General features: G+C 26.6%; 1 protein-coding gene across 3 annotated transcripts in view; it reads left to right on the top strand.

Annotated features, from left to right (window-relative positions):
• LOC126909876 (ankyrin-1) overlaps window positions 1-23,067 on the top strand; it is a 76,352-nt gene that overhangs the window by 38,742 nt on the left and 14,543 nt on the right. For 2 of the 3 annotated variants that reach the window (XM_050692291.1, XM_050692298.1), the window contains 8 exons: window positions 1,504-1,750; window positions 1,814-2,020; window positions 2,986-3,130; window positions 3,368-3,567; window positions 3,629-3,826; window positions 8,348-8,554; window positions 9,078-9,209; window positions 16,666-16,872. In XM_050692291.1, the coding sequence (XP_050548248.1) occupies window positions 1,504-1,750; window positions 1,814-2,020; window positions 2,986-3,130; window positions 3,368-3,567; window positions 3,629-3,826; window positions 8,348-8,554; window positions 9,078-9,209; window positions 16,666-16,872 (1,543 nt within the window). The remainder of the gene's footprint in view (window positions 1-1,503; window positions 1,751-1,813; window positions 2,021-2,985; window positions 3,131-3,367; window positions 3,568-3,628; window positions 3,827-8,347; window positions 8,555-9,077; window positions 9,210-16,665; window positions 16,873-23,067) is intronic. The other variant, XM_050692305.1, reaches the window with a different exon arrangement.

Raw genomic sequence — 23,067 nt, 5'->3', positions numbered from 1 at the left:
AGCTTTTGGAATAATCCACCAATTTTGTAAAATTAAACACTATCTAAAGATTTGCATCGAAGCGTTTTATTTTGATAGTGATTTTAATCACTGTCAGATATCATTATACTTGATCCATCTATACCACGTCACCACTGTGTCGCGACCCTCCTGTGCTGGGTTTTTTTTTATACTTAAGATAAGTGTTAATATAATGTGCTTTATTATTAAAATTGAAATAAAAAAGATTTCAAAAAATTATTGAAAGATTTCTTCTTGTAAAGAACGATTTAAAAAGTGACTATTAATCGAGGTATGATTGAGTCGTGTGTATTATAATACATAAACAGTATGCCTTTGATGAATATTTCTCTAAGTTGTTTATTTTAATTTTTTGTTTGAAAAGAATTATGTTCTACGAATATAGATATAATGTATAATAATTGTGCATTATTTCTAATTATTAGAAGTGTTAATTATATTACACGTAAAGTGAAATAATGATGTGTAACTAAAGATAGTAATAAAAAAAATGTATAAATTATTATTATTCTGTAAGTAATTGAGTGGGTTATGATAAAAAAATCACTCTGTATATATTTTTATGCATATATTACATTTATAAATCATAAAACTTGTAATTAGGGAAATAAGAGTTCATTTTACCTTTTTAATAATCTCTCCATTTTATTTAATTAAAAATTATCTATAGATTCACTTGAAGAGTATCTTATAATGATGGTTCTAATCAATGTCAAATATTATCTATACTTGTGCCACCGTTTTTTTTTAAACAATCGCATTGAAACATTTTATGCTAGTATTGTTATTTAATGTATAATTTCACTATATTGGGTTTTTTTCTGTCGCATCATCATTATGATGGATCGCGACTGTACTGGATTTTTTTTATTATTATTTGATTTATACATTTTAGTTATATATTTTGTGCTTAATTTAAATAGCTATGACCATATAGAATTTTTTGTCTATTAGGTTGCTATTTAACCATTTTTAGCCTTTTACATTTAACTATGGGACAACTTGAATAACTATAATGAAATTCTGTTAAAAGGTAATTGCTTAATATTACACAATTTGGCCACTACTAAATAGAAAAATTTAACATTCAGTATATTTGATCTGTTGTATTTTGTATAAATATTGACCTTATGTGAATTCACCTATTATGTTTTTTTAAAGAAATATAGTACTCATATTTACTGCTTGTTTCTTAAATAACTTATGTTTTTTTTTATACTATACAGATGATTCATTAACTAAGCCACAAACGATTTTTTCAAAGTTATAACATAAGATATAATATTTTTCTAAAGTTATTAGTATCCTACTCAATTAAACTAATTAAAAAATAATAATTTTATTCCCCATTGTTTTTCTTTGATATTCCATCATTAAAATTACTTTTTACCTTTAATTAAATACGAAATAAAATAAGTCCGTGGCAACACTGCGCAGTCACCTTGTATTAAGTATTATAACATTTTTTTTAAATTTATCTAGATTTTTGATACATGACCACAATGCAGTTATTGATATACTAACTTTGCGAAAACAAACGCCTTTGCATTTAGCAGCATCAGCAGGTCAATTGGAAGTATGTAAATTATTATTAGATTTAGGAGCAAACATTGATGCTACCGATGATCAAGGTCAGAAACCAATACATATTGCGTCACAAAATAACTTTCCCGAAGTTGTTCAATTATTCTTACAGCAGCATCCACAATTAGTCTTGGCTTGTACTAAAGTATAGAAGAATTAAAAAAAAAATCTCTAAACTATAAAATAATAAAAAAAATACTATCTCTAGGATGGAAATACGTGTGCTCATATAGCTGCAATGCAAGGATCAGTAAGAGTTATTGTGGAATTAATGAAGTTTGATAAGAATGGAGTAATATCTGCTAGAAATCGTATCACTGAAGCTACTCCACTCCAGTTGGCTGCTGAAGGTGGTCACGCCCAAGTTGTTAAAGTTTTAGTAAGAGCAGGTGCATCATGTTCGGATGAAAATAAGGTAATTTTATTTGAATAATTGATGTAAGAAGATTATTTTAAAATACAATATATAACTTAAGTAAAAAATAAGTTTATTATGATGAAATATATATGAATAATTTTTCTCTAGTTAGTTTTTGAAAATCAACGTTCCTTAAATGTAATTATATTTAATTAAAGTTTTTTGAAACACTTTAAAGCTAAAAGATATTCCACATTCTAAAAATTGCTCTATTCTATAAAATAGCTACATAAATCAAAAATCACAATATATTTAAAAGATAGATTTTTTCAATTTTTATTATTTTATATTACCGAAAATTTCTTGGAAAATAAAGTAATTTAAATGCAGATGTATTAAGTTAATTTCATTTATCAAATTTAATTTCTCTAAAAAAAATTTTCTTCAAACACATTCCTATCGAACTTTTTTTTAGTAAAAGTTTTAATCGTTTTGTTCGTACTGTTTACTGATATATTTATGTTTTCAGTTATGAGCTGACGTTTCGGACTCTGCAGAGTTCAAAGCAATAGTTACAAGGTCGTGGTTGTAACTATACTAAAACTATCACTCTGAAGATGAACTCTGCAACGAATCCAAAATGTCAGATCATATCTGAAAATATGGATAAATCCGTAAACATTTCAAGCAATACGTCAATCTACGATAGCTTTAACACATGTATAATTTTAATAGCTGTCATTTTTTAATCTATACTTGTCTCCACTAAGTGATTTCAACGATATGTTTTGTTTTGACTATAATAGGATATAAATTTCAATACTAATAAGGTATGTCTTTCAATTATTGATATATCCTTAAAATTTATTTCGATATTTTTAATAGTTTTAATACAAAAAAAAATATTATCAAGTTATAGGAAACGTTTCATCGAATTAAAATTAAAAATGTATTCTTAAACATAATAACTATAATTTATTTTTTTATTCGTTTAAATTAGTTTACATTATTTAACTATTCAGGCAGGGTTTACGGCTGTCCATTTAGCTGCACAAAATGGTCATTTGTCAGTTTTGGATGTATTAAGGTCATCTCAATCACTGAGAATATCAAGTAAAAGACTTGGAATGACTGCACTTCACATGGCAGCGTATTGTGGTCAAACAGGTGACATTATTACTTAAAATTTTGACCAGCTAGATTTTACCATGACATTCAGGACAATATCTTCGGATACCTCTTTAACAGATAACTTAAAATTCTAATATAATGAAAAATTTTAGCTGTCAAGAAAAATGAAAATCTCATGCCACAAAAAATTATTGTTCTGAGTCTTCGATAATTTAAATCTAATAGAGCTGTTTATCTTATCATAAAATAACAAAAATTTATTTTATTAATTAGATACTGTACGAGAACTACTGTCTCATATTCCGGTAACTGTTAAGTCGGATCCCCCTTCTGGTGTAAGCGTTTTAGGAGTTTTGGGAAATGAATCTGGAATGACTCCATTACATTTTGCTGCGTATAGTGGTAATGAAAATGTTGTTCGTTTGTTGTTAAATTCGGCTGGAGTACAAGTTGATGCAGCAACAGTTGAATGTGTATGATTCCTACTATTGATAAATTACTTACTTCCATAACTATTCTTTTCAACTATTACAGGGATATAATGCACTACATTTAGCATGCTTTGGTGGTCACGTAACCGTAGTCGGTCTTTTGTTATCTAGAGCAGCAGACTTATTACATAGTTCTGACTTAAACGGAAAAAAATGTTTACATATTGCTGCTACATATGGTCACTATGCAATGGTAGAAGTTTTATTAGGCCAAGGAGCAGAGATTAACGCAACAGATAAGGTAGGTTCATTGAATATTATAAATTTGTTAACTCCCCAATATAATAACAATTTTTAAAACTTTAAATATCGACATTTCATAAACTTCTTTTTACTTGAAACTTAAAACTTTTTTAAAAAAAGTTTATTCAATTAACATAACTTGTTTAATAAATAAATTATGTTGCTATAAAAATACTTATGTTAATTTATATATTAGTTATATATTATTTGAAAATCTGACTTTTAAATGCCTATACGGGAAACCAAAATATAAACTTTTCTATAAAAGTTTAATCTTTTAAACTTAAATTTTAATTTAAGATTTGAAATGGTACCTAGAATACTCCAAACATGTATTAAATTAAAGCTTATGTTCTTCCTTGCCTTAATTCCAACTACTTGGGGTCGGCCACCCTTATCCTAAACTTCCACTTGACACGATCTCCCACGTCCTTTACGCTCAAATCAGCTGTCCTCAATATCGCATTCAATTACAACCCTCCATCTTTTTTTTTTGTATTCCTCTACCTCTTCTTCCTTCAACATTTATTTCTATAATTCTTCTTACGGCTTCCGATTCTTCTCTTCTCATAACATGACCAAACCATCTAATTCTATTTTGTCTCCACTTATCTACGGCTGACGTTACATCTAAATTCACTCTTATATATTCGTTCCTTATCCTATCTTCTCTAGTCACTCCAATCATCTATCTAAGCATTCTCATCTTTGCTACATTTATTCTATGATCTACTTTTTTGTCATATGTCCAACAATCTGAACCATACAACATAGCTGGTCTCATTACAGTCTTTACTGTCAGCCTCATTGGAATTCTTTTATCGCATAAGACGCTAGATGCTTCTCTCCACTTTATCCACCCACACTTAATTCTCATCCTCGTCAATACCACTACTCTTTTGCACAACTGATCCTAAATACTTAAAATTCTCCACCTATCCAATCACGTCCTCGCCTATTGTCACTTACCTCCTCATTTCACCTACCTCGTATTCTCCTTTGTCAAACTCCTATATTTTGACTTTTACATAATTTTGTTAAATCAATTAGCTGTTTTATTTTATACTTTTTTATGTTTTGTTCCTTTCGTCAGTGTTTATGAATCCCTTATTATATTTGTCTTAATACTCGAAAATATGGTTACTACGTCAAAAGAAATTAACCTATCATTTTTTTGTCATTTCAAACCCAACTAGATAATTTTTGAACCAAGTCCTTCCCTATTCTTTTAATTGAAAATTCGAAAATTTTTGGATTATATGGATTTAAATGCAAAAAATGTGGATATTCAACTGTTCATCTTCGGTCGAGTCTAGGTCACAGATCAAAAATTTTATGTGTAGGTATATCAAAAAAGAAAAGAATGTTGAAATACTTTTTTTGTTTAACTTGAAGAGGCATTGTTATATGGATGAAATTACTAGAGAAATACAAGGAGAGATGTCGTGGAATATGTTGTTTGCTGACGATATAGTATTAATATGAGAAAATAGGGTGAAAATTAAACAAACGCTAGAGGTGTGGAGATCAGCTCTTGAAGAAAAGGGTTTAAGAATAAGTAGAAGAAGGACAGAGTATATAGATTACGAGTTTGACAAAGGAAAACACGAGGTAAGTGAAATGAGGAAATCAATGACAATTAGCGGAGACGTGATAGCAGAGGTGGAGAGTTATTTAGGATCACTTGTGCAAAAGAGGGGAGGTATTGATGAGTTGAAGTGGAGAGAAGCGTCTGGCGTCTTACGCGATAAAAGAATTCCAATGAGGCTGAAAGGTAAATTCTACAAGACTGTAGTGAGACCAGCTATGTTGCATGGTTCAGATTGTTGGGAATATGACAAGAAAGTAGAGCATAGAATGAGTGTAGCAAAGATGAGCATGCTTAGATGGATGAGTGGATTGACTAAGAAAGATAGAATAAGGATAGAACAATCACATTACATTTAACAAATTGAATTTTAATTTTCAGATAAGATGGAGTATAGATGATAAGGAACGTATATATAAGAGTGAATTTAGATGTAACGTCAGCCGTAGATAAGTTGAGACAAAATAGACTTAGATGGTTTGGTCATGTTATGAGTAGAGAAGAATCGGAAGCCGTAAGAAGAATTATAGAAATAAATGTTGAAGGAAGAAGAGGTAGAGGAATACAAAAAAAAAGAGATGGAGGGTTTTAATTGAATGCGATATTGAGGACAGCTGATTTGAGCGTAAAGGACGTGGGAGATCATGTCAAGTGGAAGTTTAGGATAAGGGTGGCCGACCCCAAGTAGTTGAAATTAAGATGAGGAAGAAGAAAAAGAAGAAAATGTATAAATCAAAATATTGTCAGTTTCAAATAAGTATAAAATAATAAATCAGCGGATTGAAGGTACAACAATGGAAAATACACTATTAATATTTCTAGCAGAACTTTTCATGAGTAGCTTCGAAATAAATTTAAAAAATACCCATGAAGCTTTTCCTAAAATTTGGATATTTTTGCAGTAATAAACAAAGCTTATAATATGAAGGTCTTCACACAATATTTAAATTATTTTGACCCATCGATTAAATTCACATTCGAACAGGAAGTAAAGGGAAAATTTATAAGTCAATAGAGTTGAGGAAGAACTATATTTTAAAATTTATCGAAAAAACAAACACATTTATAGGTACATTCCGAACAATCTGAACCACAGCTAATGTTTTTTAATAGTATAGTTTATAGATTAGTGAATAGTCCAATGAATAAAATATATTTTTATAAAGAGCTGGTGGCTATAAGAGAAATATATAAATTTAATGGGTATAACGAAAACGTAATTTTAAAATTAGTTCAAACACAAAAGTAGAATAAAGAAAGGAGGGCAGCTAGTACAATCACTAGCGTGGGAGAATAAAATGTAAAGAAATTGGTCACGTTATATTAACACGATTTATTAAAATTAAATAATTAATCTCATTTAAACAATTTTAAGCAGCTAATTCTTTTTTTTATTATAATTTAATTATGTTTTTAATTGCAAAATTACTCAATTCAATCAATTTTGTGATGATTTTGTCAGCCAAAAAAAAAAAAAAAAACAATTCCTTCTAAATTAAAATAAAAAAATTAAACTATGCAAATTTCCACAAAAACTATCATATAATGATAGTTTAATTCTTTCAGATATTTCTTGCTTGTCCTTAGTGTTTCAATCATTATGTTGGGTTTTAAAATTAATAATACAATAGAAAAAAATAAAGGCTTGGAATAAGGTTACTAAAAAGTACTATGAAAATTACGCTAAATTTGTAATTTGCAATAATCAATCTTTTAATTTTAATGTATTGACTCTATGTAATCTGTTATTTATCCTAAATTTATATATTTTACTGCTGAGACAAAACAATAATCTTATAAAATACTTGTTTCGAAAGTTCTCAGTTATTAGTTAGTAAACACATTGAAATAATAAAATATTCATTATTACGTTTATTACGATAACCATGACGATTGAATATATACTTTATTATATCTTATATAATAATTATATTTTATCTTCAGTCATGTGTTAAACTTTGCCGTATGCTAACATAAAATAAGAAACGCTTTTTCATTTGGCACATCCATAGCATATGATTTGTTGAAATATAGAATGGTGGAATTGTTGTACTATCGAAAAGCATTGTATAATATTGACGCTGTTATCTAAGTAAAATGTTGGAGTTATTAGACTGCTATGATTTAAGTTCATTATTATTTATTTTATTGGCAATTTATATTGACTGTTCATATCAAATGCCAATTCATTATCCGTTTACCGAAGGAGGTTAATGTAAAAAAGAAAAATAATTGTAGTTTTTATTATTTTCTACATGAAGGGGATCAGCTTTGCCTAGTGAATATAAACATATGTTTCTGTGTATGGATCTACAGTGCGGCAACTAGATTTTTATTGTATTTTCTCTTCGTTGATGTCTGATCTCTGATGCAAGCCGGCTATAATTCACGTCCCGTTCAACATTGGCCAATCAAGAACTATCTTTGATTCCCAAACATATGAAAGAGCACTACCACCTTCTGTAGTATGATAAGTTGGGGAAATATAAGGATGTAAGACTGATCATTTTTTCTACTATTTTCTGCATGGAAACGTCTGTGTTAATAAAATTTAAATATTAAAAATAAGGAGAAAGTAAATATAAACGTAGCGAGCAGCTATCATCACAAGAGACACTAGGAGTGCTACTTATTATTTGCGCCAATGTTTATATTTCTCTGATAATAACTATTAGAGGGCGTTTTCTTGAATCATTGGAAATAACTTGAAAAAATATCTTAATCGATATTAATTAAGAAATAATATGAAAAAAATAATTATGTTAATTTTTTTGTCAAGTTACTTTTAATAAGATTAAATTTATATAAATAATCAAAAAATTTCAATTTGTTACGTAGTAGATATTGAATAGATGCCTCAGATGTTATATAATATTATATATTATGTAAATAGAATTATAAATATATTTACATATATATCATGAATTTTAGAATGGTTGGACTGCAATGCACTGTGCGGCTCGTGCTGGTTTCTTAGATGTTGTAAAACTTTTAGTAGAGTCAGGCGCTTCACCAAAATCAGAAACAAATTATGGAGCATCTCCTATATGGTTTGCCGCACAAGAAGGACATAATGATGTCTTAGAATATTTAATGACTAAAGAGCATGATACTTATGGTTTAATGGATGACAGAAGGGTATAGTCAATAACACCTAGCTTACAATTATACAGGTGGCCCACCACTCACTGACAACTTAAATAACTTTTGATCCAGTTAATATTTTTAGTTGATTTTTTTTTTAGCGTTTTAGGTAGCGTTTTCTTCTGTCTTTTTCTCAATACGTATTTCAATGTTTAATACCGTAAAATAATACATAAAAATTCAAATTTTCACAAACTTTAAAACGCTACAGAATATTTACTACTGAATATTAATAAGATATTTTTTTACTAAAATTTTTCTTAAATTCTACTCTACAAAATAGCTATCTTAGATTTTTTTTTTACATTTTATTTAAAATTTAAAAATAATTAATATTTTTAATAAAATGTAAAAAAATTAATTATTGAGATATAGCTATAGACCTAACATGTAACTATTATTTAAAAAAAAAAATTAACTAAAAATATTAACTGGATCAAAAGTTATTTAAGTTGTCAGTGAGTGGTGGACCACCCTGTATAATAAATAAGTACCTAATTTATTATTTTGATTTTAGTTTGTGTACAATTTGATGATTTGCAGTAAAAATCACAATAACAAACCTATAGAAGAATTTATTCTTGTTTCACCAGCTCCAGTAGATACAGCTGCAAAACTTTCAAACATTTTCATGAATTTATCAAATAAGGTGGGCTTATTAATCAAGTTAAGATATCAAAATCATTGAGTTTAGACTTTTTAAAATTCAATACATGCACATAGAAGATAGGTTTTCTATAATTAAAAGAAATATAGATAGGTTTTAATACTTTCTCATCATTCGTTGATGAAACAACCAGAAATTTTATTGAAGTAGAAGGGTTTATACCAAAAAAGTTCAAATTTAATATTATTAAAGTGATTTACAACTTAAAATTTCAATTTAACATTCAATTTGAACTTAAACCATTTAGTCCCTTTTGGATACACCACAGAATCTAGAAATGTCTTGTCTATTAATAATATAATATATTTAAATATTTTTAGACATTTGACGTATTTCTTTTTTTACCATAACTTTATAAATATTTTTCATTTTGATTTAAAAACGGAAAAATATTTTCATACAGGCACAAGTATTGATAATAAAAAAATGTAGCACAGTGAGATCACGGAACAGTATGGAAGTGGCATGTTGGGACAAGTATAGATGATATCTGATAGTGATTAAAATCACTATCATATGAAACGCTTCGATGCAAATTTGTAGATAGTATTTAATTTTAAGAAATTGGTAGATTATTTCAAAAGCAACAATAACTGTTATTCTCTTAATTATATCCCGATTAGTTAATTTATTTATAATTATAATATATGAATACATAATGATTATAGTAATTAAATTCAGTATGAAATTAATATTAATAATTTAATATTGTAATTTTTACGGAGATATTATAAAAATAATAAAGTAGCTGTATATTTCTTTACTTTTAACGCGTATAAAAATTTAAAGGGCTTGATGCAATACTTTTGAATAAAAAATGTTTGTTACTTATAACAAAGTTATAAGTTTTATACAGTGGACTATAAGGAGCTTTCATCAGAAAAAAAATTTACTTCTCTAAATCAACTTTTTCTATCACTTCTAAGTTTTGGTATTATTACTTATTATTAAAAAATAAGTAATTACATTTAAAAAAATAATTAAAAACAAAAAAAAATATTTTTAATTAATACTAATTTTGATTTTTAATTTGTTAAAAATAAGGAAAATGACATATATAACCTATTTTTTTAATCCTTAAAAGTTGATTTTTGTGAAAATTAATAATAAAAAAAATTGAATATGTTGCCATAACATTTTTAGCTTAATTGCATGTTTGAAATTGACATCATTAAATAGAAAATATTATGAGAATTAAAAAATTGTATTGTTAAGATTAATATGCAGTCATGAAGTTTTATAATTATTATTAATAGTAAATTTATTAGAAGAGCTCAATATTTTTTAGATAACTTAAATCGAAATACTAGTAATCATTTCCTAGTAACTTTTGGTGTTTAAAAAGATTCTACAATTGAAATATAAACTGAATTAATTTTAATGATTTATTTTAACTACAATAACTAATCAAAAAAAAGTTGTTAAAAAGATCTAAAAATCCAATTTTAATTCAGGAGAAACTATTATTTTTTTTAGAAATGACTTTTATAGCAACATATTACCAAAAAATTTAGAATATTATAGTCTAGTAGTAGCACACACAAGTAGAATAAAAAAATGATTAAATTACAAAGTACAATGATTTCATTTTTTAATTGAAACCAATCATATCGAACTTGATTCGTCAATAAATACTTTGAAAATATGAGAAATGAATGATTTTAATTGTCTGTATGGAGAACATGGGATAAGTAACTGTTTAATTGATAAATTATAATTTTTTTTATATTAATATCTTCAACTAGATACGAATTGTAATCATTTGATGTATCGTTGAAAAAATTAGGTCCAGTTAAAACAAAGAAAATAAATGATAGTCACAAAAAAATACCGTCTCAGTTTTGCATCGAAGCAAAAACGTAAAATTCTTTATTGAAGTTATTGAATCTAAATGAGATAAAAACTAAAGGAGTTTAAAATTTATTCTAACTTTAAAAGAATTATGAAAAAAATGCAAAAAATTCTATGCCATACCCCAAGCACGTTAGACACAAGTGTTACCGACTCTACAACCGTACGTCACTTGAGTCGACTGAAAAAAATAGCAATTTAAGTTAATTCAAATTTCAAAATTATTTTTCTCGACTTAAAAAAAGCAAAAAAAATTAAATAAGTTTAACTTTCTATGCTATATTAATTTAATTTATATAATATTTATGAAAATCAATGTACTTCTCTTGTCAGGTATTGTAAAATAAAATAAAATACAAAACCCTAAATTTTAACACAAAAATATTATATTTTTAAATACGGTAGTCATTTTCACCACGATGACAAATCCGGAGGTCAAATTTTTTGTTCAAATTAAAGTATATTACAGAAGCCTTAATTTAAGGTATATATAAAAGTTTTCATTTATATATAACTTTTCCGAACAATTTCAATAGTTACCATTTTGAAACCCTTCCTGTGGGCAGGTAAAGGGTCAAATATTCGTAAAAATATATCAAATGATAGGTTAATACCTAAGATATCTATAAATATACATATATATACAGGGTGATTTTTTTATCATAACCCACTCAATTACTTACAGTTAAATAATAATTTAAAAAAATTTTTTTATTGCTATCTTTAGTTACACATTATTCTTGAATTATTAACTATGTAATACTTTTTAAGTTCATCCCTTATGCCTGGTAAGGGCGTAAACTTTGTTTTTTTAAATGGTAACACATATTTTGAATTTAATAAAATGTTTGAGTTCTTAATTTAATAACAAATGTCATTGAATTTTTAATATAACTTTATTCGTTTATTAGATATAAACATTTAAAGTTTCAAATTTTTGAGTTAATATATAGGTATAATATACAAGGGATTACAAATACAGGTAGATAATTGGTTTTTTATGATATTGCTATCACAGTCACGGATTGTTTATTATCAATTATGACTATCAATAGATATACATTCTGTATTGTCAGTTATTGTATTTATAAACTCACAACAATGTGCCTTACTACCATTGATAATAACAATGCTTTGTACCTGTTAATATCGATGTCATAAAAAACCAATTAGCTACCTGTTTTTGTAATTCCTTGTGTATTATACCTATATATTAACTCAAAAATTTGAAACTTTAAATGTTTATATCTAATAAACAAATTATGTTTCATTTAAAATTCAAATGCCATTTATTATTGAATTAAAAACACAAACATTTTATTAAATTAAAAATATGTGTTACCATTCAAAAATCAAAGTTGACACCCTTACCAGGCATAAGGGATGAACTTAAAAATTATTACATAGTTAATAATTCAAGAATAATGTGTAACTAAAGATAGTAATAAAAAAAAATTTTTTAATTTATATTATTCTATAAGTAATTGAGTGGGTTATGATAAAAAAATCATCCTGTATATATATTTTTATAGATACCTTAGTTATTAACTTATCATTTGATATACTTTTGTGAACATTTGACAATTTACCAACCCACAGGAAGAGTTTCTAAATGGTAACTTTTTCACAAAAAATTTAACTTTTGAAAAAGTTCCGAAAAGACTGATACTTTTATATACATCTTAAATTAAATCTTATTTAATATATTTTAATTTGAAAAAAAATTGACCTCTGGACTTGTTTTCATGGTGAAAATGAATACCGTATTCAAAAATATGCTATTTGAAAAAATTCTTGATATTATATTTAACATTTTTAACATTATATTGCTATAATTTTTTAAAAAATGCATGAATCAATTCTATACTTTAATGATAAATACTTTATATATATCTCTTTCATTCGACATACTTACTTTTAAATCGAACCATTTCCTTTAAAATATTATTTTTTGAAAAATTTAGCATAAAAACCTTTAATTTTTATACAAGTGTACCATTAAAGTAACAAAATATTCAACTACTTTATTATTTCTTTGTAAAAATTACAATATTAAATTATTGAACATCAATTTCATACTTATAAATCAATGAACTTTTAAACAGAATATAATTAAGGAAATAGAAGATCATGTAGCTTTTGGAATAATCCACCATTTTTTTTAAATTAAACATTATCTACAGATTTGCATCAAAGCGTTTTTTATGATATTGATTTTAATTACTGTCAGATATCCTTATACTTGACCCAACAATGCCACATCCTCACTGTACCGCGACTCCACTTTGCAGGGTTTTTTGAAATATATTTTTATTTTTTTATTATTAAATAAAAGGAAACCATGTGTGCGACAGTAAGGTAAAGTTTAAAAGGTATGAAAGGCTAGGAAGCAGAAATAAAAGTCTATAGATTTGCGAAAATAAGAGAAAAAAGGTCTTAAGATTAACATAAACAAAGCCAAAAGAAAGGAATAATAGTATTTCGGTGACCATATTTAAAGGCAAGGACTCATATAGAAATATATGAAAAATTGAGAAATGATAAAAGACAATAAAATAAAAAGAGTAACGAAAATTTGTTTTTGTTTGGATAGTCAATGATGGAGCCAATTTTTTGTATAAGTCAACTAATAGAAAAGTATTAAAAAAAAAGAAAAATCTGTATATAACATAAATGGATTTTATTTTAAAGTGGGTGTTAATTAGAAAAAGAGTCCCAAAAGGTACATTAATATAATAGTAGATATGTATGATGGCACTTGTACCGGAGTAAAAAGCGTAAGACGAGTAACAGAAAGCTTTAGGTTAAAAGTAGGAGTGTACCAAGGTTCTGCAGGTTATGTAATTACTAGACAAATCAAAAGGAGATGTGTCGTTGTGCATATTGTTCACAGACTATATATAGTGTTAATAGGAGAAAATAGGGAGGAAATCAATCTAAGACTCGAGGTGTGGAGATCAACTTTTGAAGAAAAGGTTTTAAAAATAAGTAGGAGTAATACAAAGTATATAGAAAACGAGTTTAACAAAGGAGATCACGAGGTAGGTGACATGAGGAAATCAATGACAATAAGCAAAGACGTGATAGCAGACGTATAAAGTTTTATGTATTTAGGATCATTTGTGCAAAAGAGCAGGGGTATTGACGAGAATGTAAGACACCGAATTAAGTGCGGGTGATTAAAGCATCTGGTGTTATATACAAAAAATAATTCCAATGAGGCTTAAAGGTAAATTCTACAAGACTGTAATAAGACCAGCTATGTTATATGGTTCAGATTGTTGGGCATATGACAAGAAAGTAGAGCAGAGAATGAGTGTAGCAAAGATGAGAATGCTTAGATAGATGATTGGAGTGACTAGAGAAGATAGGATTAGGAACAAATATATAAGAATGAATTTAGGTATAACGTCAGCCGTAGATAAGTTGAGATAAAATAGACTTAGAAAGTTTGGTCATGTTATGAGAAGAGAAGAATCGGAAGCCGTAAGAAGGTTATAGAAATAAATGTTGAAGGAAGAAGAGTTAGAGGAATACAAAAAAAAGAGATGGAGGGTTGTAATTGAATGCGATATTGAGGACAGCTGATTTGAGCGTAAAGGACGTGGGAGATCGTGTCAAGTGGAAGTTTAGGATAAGGGTGGCCGACCCCAAGTAGTTGGAATTAAGGTGAGGAAGAAGAAGATGTATAAGTCAAAATATTATCAGTTTCAAATAAGTATAAAATAATAAATCACTATCAATAGATATAATTTATGTATTGCCAGTTAGTGTGTTTATAAACTCACAACAAAGTGTCTTATTTACAATGATAATAAAAGCTATATACCTGCGAATATCGTCATAATAACCCAACCTGTATTTATAATCCCTTATGTATTATACATGTATATTAACTCAAAAAAATTTGAATCTTTAAATGTGTATATCTAATAATAAACAAGAAAATTTGTTTATATATATATACTTTATTATATATATATACTTTATTAGCTTATTAGATATAAACATTTAAAGTTTTAAAATTTTGAGTTAATATACATGTATAATACACATAGGATTGTAAATACAGGTAGTTAATTGGATTTTTATGACATTGCTGTCTCAGTCACGGATTTTTTATTATCGATTATGATTATCAATAGATATACTTTCTATATTGTCAGTTAGTGTATTTATAAACTCATAACAATGTGCCTTACTACAATTGATAATAACAATGCTGTGTACCTGCTAATATCGATGTTATAAAAAACCAATTAGCTACCTATATTTGTAATCCCTTGTGTATTATACCTGTATATTAATTCAAAAATTTGAAACTTTAAATGATTATATCTAATAAACGAATTAAGTTATATTAAAAATTCAAATGCCATTTACTATTAAATTAAAAACTCAAACATTTTATTAAATTAAAAATATGTGTTACCATTTAAAAAAACAAAGTTGACCCCCTTCCAAGGCATAAGGGATGAACTTAAAAAGTATTACATAGTTAAAAATTCAAGAATAATGTGTAACTAAAGATAATGAAAAAAAAAAATGTTTAAATTATTATTATTTTGCAAGTAATTGAGTGGGTTATGATAAAAAAATCACTCTGTATATATATATAAAATAACCAAAAATCAAAAATAAAACTATACAGGAATAATGTTGCCGTCGTGTGGTAAGCGGGATGGGGTGAATGCGTTACGACAGTTTAGTCTCAAGGCGATAGACGACTGGATAACACGTAGCGCGTTGAGAGTTATAAAAATACATATAGGTGAAATTAATATAAGCATATTAAAAAAAAAAAACACATTTATAAAGTTAATATATTTAAATATATTTCCATAAAAAAGGCACATAACAAACACAGATATGTGGAAAGAAACATTATCAAATAACAGTTGCCTTAAAGCCTGTGATAAAACTAATACAACATGATCAAAATGAAATACATTTATGTAAATTTGAAGTGTAAATAGGAAACTAAATGTAGACTAAAAAACAATAGAGGGATCACCTTAGTATACAGAGCAAGTTATTTATTATAAAACACATAATTACTAACAATAAAAATTTTTTGGTAACCATTAGTTACATACTAGTCAACTTTATTTTTTCATATGGTATCGCATATTTTGAATTCAATAAAATTGTTAAGGTTTATTTTTACAGTAAATTACATTTGAATAACTTCATTCGCTTATTAACAATAAAACTTTAAAGTTTCAAATTTTTGAGTTAATATATATTTATAATACATAATGGATTACAAATACAATACAGAAATTAGTTAAATGTTTTTTTATTGAGTCGCTATTTCAGATACACAGCTTTTTTTTTTAACTATAACTTTATCAACAGATATGCTTAAAGTATGATATTTAGGCACATTATCGTCAGATAACATTTATAAATAAACCAACTGGCAATACTGGAATATATAACGAATGGTACTCAAAAAAATAGATATATATACAAAATTATTATTATTCCGTGAGTAATTGAGTGTGTATGATAAAATAATCACTCTGTATATATCTATCTGTAGAAAGTAATTTTTGGTTATTATATAACTTATTATTAAAATTAGGAAAAAGAGAGAGCAAAAGACTTAATATCTGCAGGAAAACAATGCGAAGCAATGGCAACTGAGCTATTAGCTTTAGCTGCAGGTCAAGATTCAGCCGGTCGAATACTAACAGCTTCTGATCGTCGTAACACTGAATTTTTAGATATTCTTATTGAAAACGAACAAAAAGAAGTTATTGCTCATACTGTTGTTCAGAGGTATTTGCAGGTTAGTTATTTAAATAATATATTTATAAATATATTAAGGTGACAAAAAAAAAAAAATGATTAATTAAAAAATCACATAGTTAAAAAAAATTGATATACTGAAATATTTAATGATGAGTAATTACACATTACATGACTGATATTGAGATATATAACAATGTTATAAAATCATAGATTCATTGACAATGATCAGATAAGAAAATGACTAGTGGATAACAATTTTTAAATCAGTACTTAAGAAGAAATTTACATTTTTTATACCTAGATGGAAGGAAGATAGCGCACAAGAAATTATCATTCCATATCATTAATATAAGCAACTGTTTGTTCATCATCTGTTTTCTTTTTTCTAATAAAATACGTAACATATCATTCTGAGCAATGGGTTCAAATTCATTCCTAAACTTTTTCTCTAATTCATTCCAGGGTAATTTCAATGACTCAATATTATCATAAAAAGTTAAAGCTGAGCCTTGCAAAAATGCAACTAAATATTGTGGTTTATCATTGTCTGACCAATTATTAATTAACGCTGCTCTATTAAATGTTTTTAAGAATGAGTCTACGCGTTCATTTATTCCACCCGAAAATGTAGTTGGCTTAAAAAATAAATTTTTATTCATGTTGAAATTATTAGTTACTTTGGGTGAATTTAAATTTTGATCAATAATATTTTTGTTGTTAGTTTGCGTTAATGTTTTAGGTAGAAAAAACCAAAATAGCCTAATTTTTAATTCTGATACAGTGCCTGTAGTAGATAACTTTCTTGTTTCAAGTTCTTTAATAAGATCGGGTCTTTTTAAACTATTAATCCATTCTAATGTTTTTTTGTATTCGTCTGGAATACCTTGTATCTCAATTAATTCTACTTCCTCTGACATAACTCTAAATATTCACTTATACAATTTTATTCTCAAATTCTGTATTATTCAAATAAATTTATTCTCAATTCGTAATTTTTCTTTTTTATTTCAAAATGTTAATTTAAATAATTTTAAGTTACGCGCAATTTTCAATAAAAATTTCAATTTTTATATAATAAGCCTATTTAAATTTTTTAGATTTAAACGACTTTTAATGTAAGCGCAATATGATTTTCAATCAATAATATAATCAATTTTTTCGTTCAATAATACAATTCCCAATAATAATTTCAATTTTTTACTTCTTTTGAGATATAATTTTCAATTTAATTTATGCTCAATATAATTTTCAATAAATAAATAATTCCAATAAGCGCGATTTTATTTTTAATAATTTCTATTCAAACAAATAAGCGCAATTTACTTTTTTTTTTAATTCAATTTAATTTCAACATACGCAATTTTAATTTTCAATAAATAAATAATTTAAATTTTCATATAATAAGCATGATTTTATTCTTAAAATTTGATTTAATTAAATTTTTTTAATTGATAAAGAAATAATTCTCAACCAATTTTTCATATAAACAATGTAAAAATTGTAATCCAAAAGTTTTTTTCTGAGTAATTTTCAAAAAACCCTTAGTAAAATTAACTAAGCCTGTTGTTGGGCGCCACTTTGTTATAATTCAAATAAAATAAACAATAGTAGTTAAGTAAAAATAATGAAAATAAGCGAAGGGTGATGGGCTTAGTGAGAACCTGATGTTGTGGTTCTATCGGGGTCGTATGGTTCGAGGGTTTAGAACGACAAAGACAAGTAGATATAAAAATATATATTAAGTTCCTCTTATAGAGGTAGAATAAACTTTTGTCTGGTTAGTTTCTAATGTCCTAACTAAGAGGCAACGAAACGGCGAAGCCAGTTCACGAATACCTCGGCAACGAGACGGCAGAGCCAGTCCACGAATACCAGAGCCTAATTTATACAGTAGAAATCACGCTAGGTTTTTTAAAACATCTTTAAGGCAACGAAACGGCAGAGCCAGTTCACGAATACCATATAACGTGATTATGTATAATTTCTTTAACCAACCAGTCAAAATTGACACTTTAAGATATTAATTTAATAAATGATCTATTGCTTTGTCATCCTTTACTCAAACTATTAACTTTAAATAATTGGGATAACATAAAATTACTTACTTCTTTTATTCTTGTAAATTGCTTGTAAAATGATTTGATAATTATCTCGATATATTTATATATGTTTAAAAGTATTTAATTAGCACTTCGTCAAAAGATAAATAATTAAAGCAAGTTCTTTTCATATATAAATAAAACGCATAAAAGTCAGCCGACAACAACACAGGGCTGTGACTGATAATTGTTTCTTTTTATTCTTATTTTAATTCGGAGAAAATGAACTCTTTTGGTCGCTGCCACTTCTTCTTTTTTTTCGTCTCTCTGGAGTCTTTCCCTGACTCGCGGACTGAAAGGATTTCAGTGTTTTTTATAGTAAAATGATATTACCCTTAATCCAGGGATATTGTTGTCAGCGCTTTTAGTGATCTTTTTAGTTTATTGTATTAATTATGCATTACAGGATTATTATATTCAGATAACATATTTAACAATTGATAAATTGACATATATATATAAATAATAAGAAATTGTGTTGAACATCGTATTTGTTATGACAGATAAATTATTTGATTGTTTACAAGTTATTTAAAATACAGATTATACATTTTTCATTAATAATTAGAAGATGCGTCATGCAATGCATTGAGCATATTACTACAAAATGTTTAATGATAAAAGTTGTTACACACACTGTACCTCTTCTCTAGTTATAAAATTCCTATAAATTCCAAATTACTAGTTTAAAATTTGTTATCCACCAATCATTTTAGCTTCGATGCGAAGCTGAGAAGGTATTGGTTTTACTATAATGTGTTTTTTTTTTTATTTTGTGTCTGTTACCACTTATTCTCAGCGCTCACCGAACAGATTTCATTCAGCGATACGTTAAAAGATCACAAATCGTATCTAATTGAAGACATTACCCTCAAAAATTGAAAAAATTCCCTTGTTCCCCGTAAATGGGCGAAATCTCCAAAAAAAATTACAAATTTAAAAATCACTAATTTTCGAAATTTATTTTACTTAAAACTGCCATTACTTTTTCAAAAATGAACAAATCAATATAAAATTTTTATTTATAGATGCTTAATGTCTTTACCTATCATTTGGTATATTTTTTTTATAAATTTAACCCTTTACCTGCCTACAGGAGGGGATTTAAAATGATAATTTTTTCAACTTAAATTTTGAAAGTGTACCGAAAATTTTGACCTATTATATATATCTTAGATTAAAGCTAATGTAATGTACTTTATTATGGAAAAAAAAATTTCGGACTTTATTTTATCTTGACTACCAAATGCTATTTTTGTGTGAAAATTCTCGATTCTATTTTTAATTTTATAATGCTATAGCTTATTGAAAAGTGCATGGATCAAAACAATTTTTTTGTAAGAAATATTATGTATATCCCTTTTTTATTCGACATACTTTATCTTAATTAGGATATAAATAAGGAAATATCAGATCATGTAGCTTTTGGAATAATCTACAAATTTTTTAAAATTAAACACTATCTAAAGATTTGCATCAAAGCGTTTTTTTTTATAAAGATTTTAATCACTATCAGATATCATTATACTTGATCCAACTATGCCACGTCACCACTGTGCCGTGACCCATCTGTGCTAGGTTTTTTTTTAATTAGATAATTTTTATTTAATAAGCTTATTTAATATATTTGACACCATAAAGGTATAAGTAATGAATTAAAAATAGTGATTATTGATTAGTAAATCAAGAAGTACATGAAACTAAAAAATTAAAATAACTTTCTTAAGTTAATAATTAACTTAAGAAAGTTATTTAATAATAATAATTATTATTATTTTAAAAGAAATCGAGTGATATATATTAAAAGATCATCATGAATTATTCACATTACACATAAATATAATATTACAATTATCAACGTTTATAAAAACTAATAATTGTTATAACGATTATAACTTATTGTTCATTGAGAAAACAGTACAACAAAGAACGAGTTACATTGTTTGTTTAACAAAATACAGTTTTATTTAAGCGTCGAAATAATTTATTATTTCACAATGACATGAACAACGATTTTCAACGCGACCATTAGATAGTGTAATAGCAACTTCTTCTACTTCACCAGCTTTTACAGTCCATTTAGGACCTTCGCTGCCTCAACTACAACTCTCCATCTATTTCTGTCTTCGCTATCTTCAATTCTTATTTCTTCTGAATTTCCGTGAGATCCGTTTTCACCCTGTCCGCCCATCTCTGTCTTGGTCGACCTGGGTCTTTTACCGTTTAGTCTTCCAGTAAACAGTTTTTTTGCCATTCCTTCCGACCTCCAAATATGACCCGACCATTTTAACCTTTTACTTTTTAGAAACGAACTAATAATGGGCGTGTTAAACATTTGGTACAATTCTTGGTTAGTTTTTCTTCTATATTCACCACTTTCCATTACAGGACCACAGATTCGACGTAGTACTTAACTTTCAAAAATTTTATCTTCTCTTCATCTCCCTTAGTCACTTACTAGGTTTCACATTCATACGTCAAGACCGGTCGAAAAAAGTTAGAGTATAGATATGCTTTAGACTTTCTAAACAGTAGTTTGGATTTAAATAATTTCGCAAGTGCATCATATCCCATGTTTCCTGATTCAATTTAATTTCATTGTGCATATTGTATAATACCAACAAGTACAAATAATGTAAAATAATTGTTTTTAAATTTTATTCTATCGTTAACAAAGATATTCTATTTAGAGGAGTATTATAAGATGTTTTTTGAGGTGATACAGAAGATGTTTCACAAAAATGTGAAAAATATTGACATACATGGAAGCTGTGGGCAAAAAAATGATAATTTAATATTTGTACATAGAAAAAATGTCGAGAATGTGATGTCTTTTTACTAAAGGAGTAAGGTGTAAGTCATAATTTTTATTTTGAAGTGTATCCGTGATTACTGACAAGATATTTTTATAAGATACATAACGAGAAAACTTTTTATAACTTATAACATTAATCTCATTCTAATGACTTGATAAAACAAATTTACGAAGGATTCCAAAAGAGGTTACAGTACTCTAATCTGATCTGATCAATACACAGTATAATGTTTTAAGACATAAAACCCCATTAAATTCATAAGTGTTGAGGACAGCAAAGCCTAATATTTTGAGAGCTCTAGCTTTTTTATTTTCAATATGAGCCACATACAGTTATCAGTTAATTTTATGGTAGTATACATTTTTTGAATTATCCTCAAACAACTAATAATTACAGAAACTAAAACAAGACTCAATAAAAGAAAAATTAAAAACAGAGATAACCACCGTGTGGAACACCAGTTGAAACATAAAAAAGATCAAACTTTCACTGACATCAATAACATGTTACTTATTATTCTATGATATGAAATATGAGTTAAATCATGTTAGCAGAGAATTAAAAATACTACAAATTATTAATTTTCAATTAAAAATATATGGTTAATTCTTTAGTATTGTTCAAAATTCATGAATTCAAAATCAGTTTATTTATTTATTCATTAATTTCTACGGACAAATGTCCAATTTACAATATAATTCAATGATAATAAATATATAATATAATATAATACAATGATTTTATTATATGATGTTTTATAGTTATTAAATTAGTAAGAGATGATTTATTATTTCTAAATCCATGTTGTTGAGATACCAGAATATTTTTAAACATTAGTGTAAGCTTATTATTTAGTATTTTAGAAAATATTTTTGGTATGATTGAAATTAATGATTTATTTCCTTTTTTGAGAATTGGATTGATATATGTAGATTTCCAAAGTGCTAGAAATGAGCCGCTGTTTAAAGAAATATTGAATAGATTTGCAATAGATGGAGAGAGTATGAATCTGCAGTTAAATAAAAATATAGGAGAGAGTCCATCAGGACCAATAGCATTTTTGTGCGACAGAGTATCTAGTTCATTGATTACGTCAAAGAGTTCAATTGATAGTATATTTAACGAATCAATAGACTGAATTTTATTAGATTGAATGTTTATATTAGTTGAAGCTGTATCTCTATATACTGAAGAAAATTACTGACTAAATAAATCAATTATATCTTAGCCATTTTCAGCTTTAGTTTGGTTAAATGACATTGAGTTAGGTAGACCAGGTGACTTTTTAAGGTTATTAATGAAAGATCAAAATTTCTT

Source organism: Daktulosphaira vitifoliae, unplaced genomic scaffold (assembly GCF_025091365.1).
Source record: "Daktulosphaira vitifoliae isolate Bord-2020 unplaced genomic scaffold, ASM2509136v1 Scaffold_1, whole genome shotgun sequence".
NCBI lineage: Eukaryota > Metazoa > Arthropoda > Insecta > Hemiptera > Phylloxeridae > Daktulosphaira > Daktulosphaira vitifoliae.
Note: the sequence above shows the minus strand (reverse complement) of the source record. Positions and strands in the feature narration are given on the sequence as shown.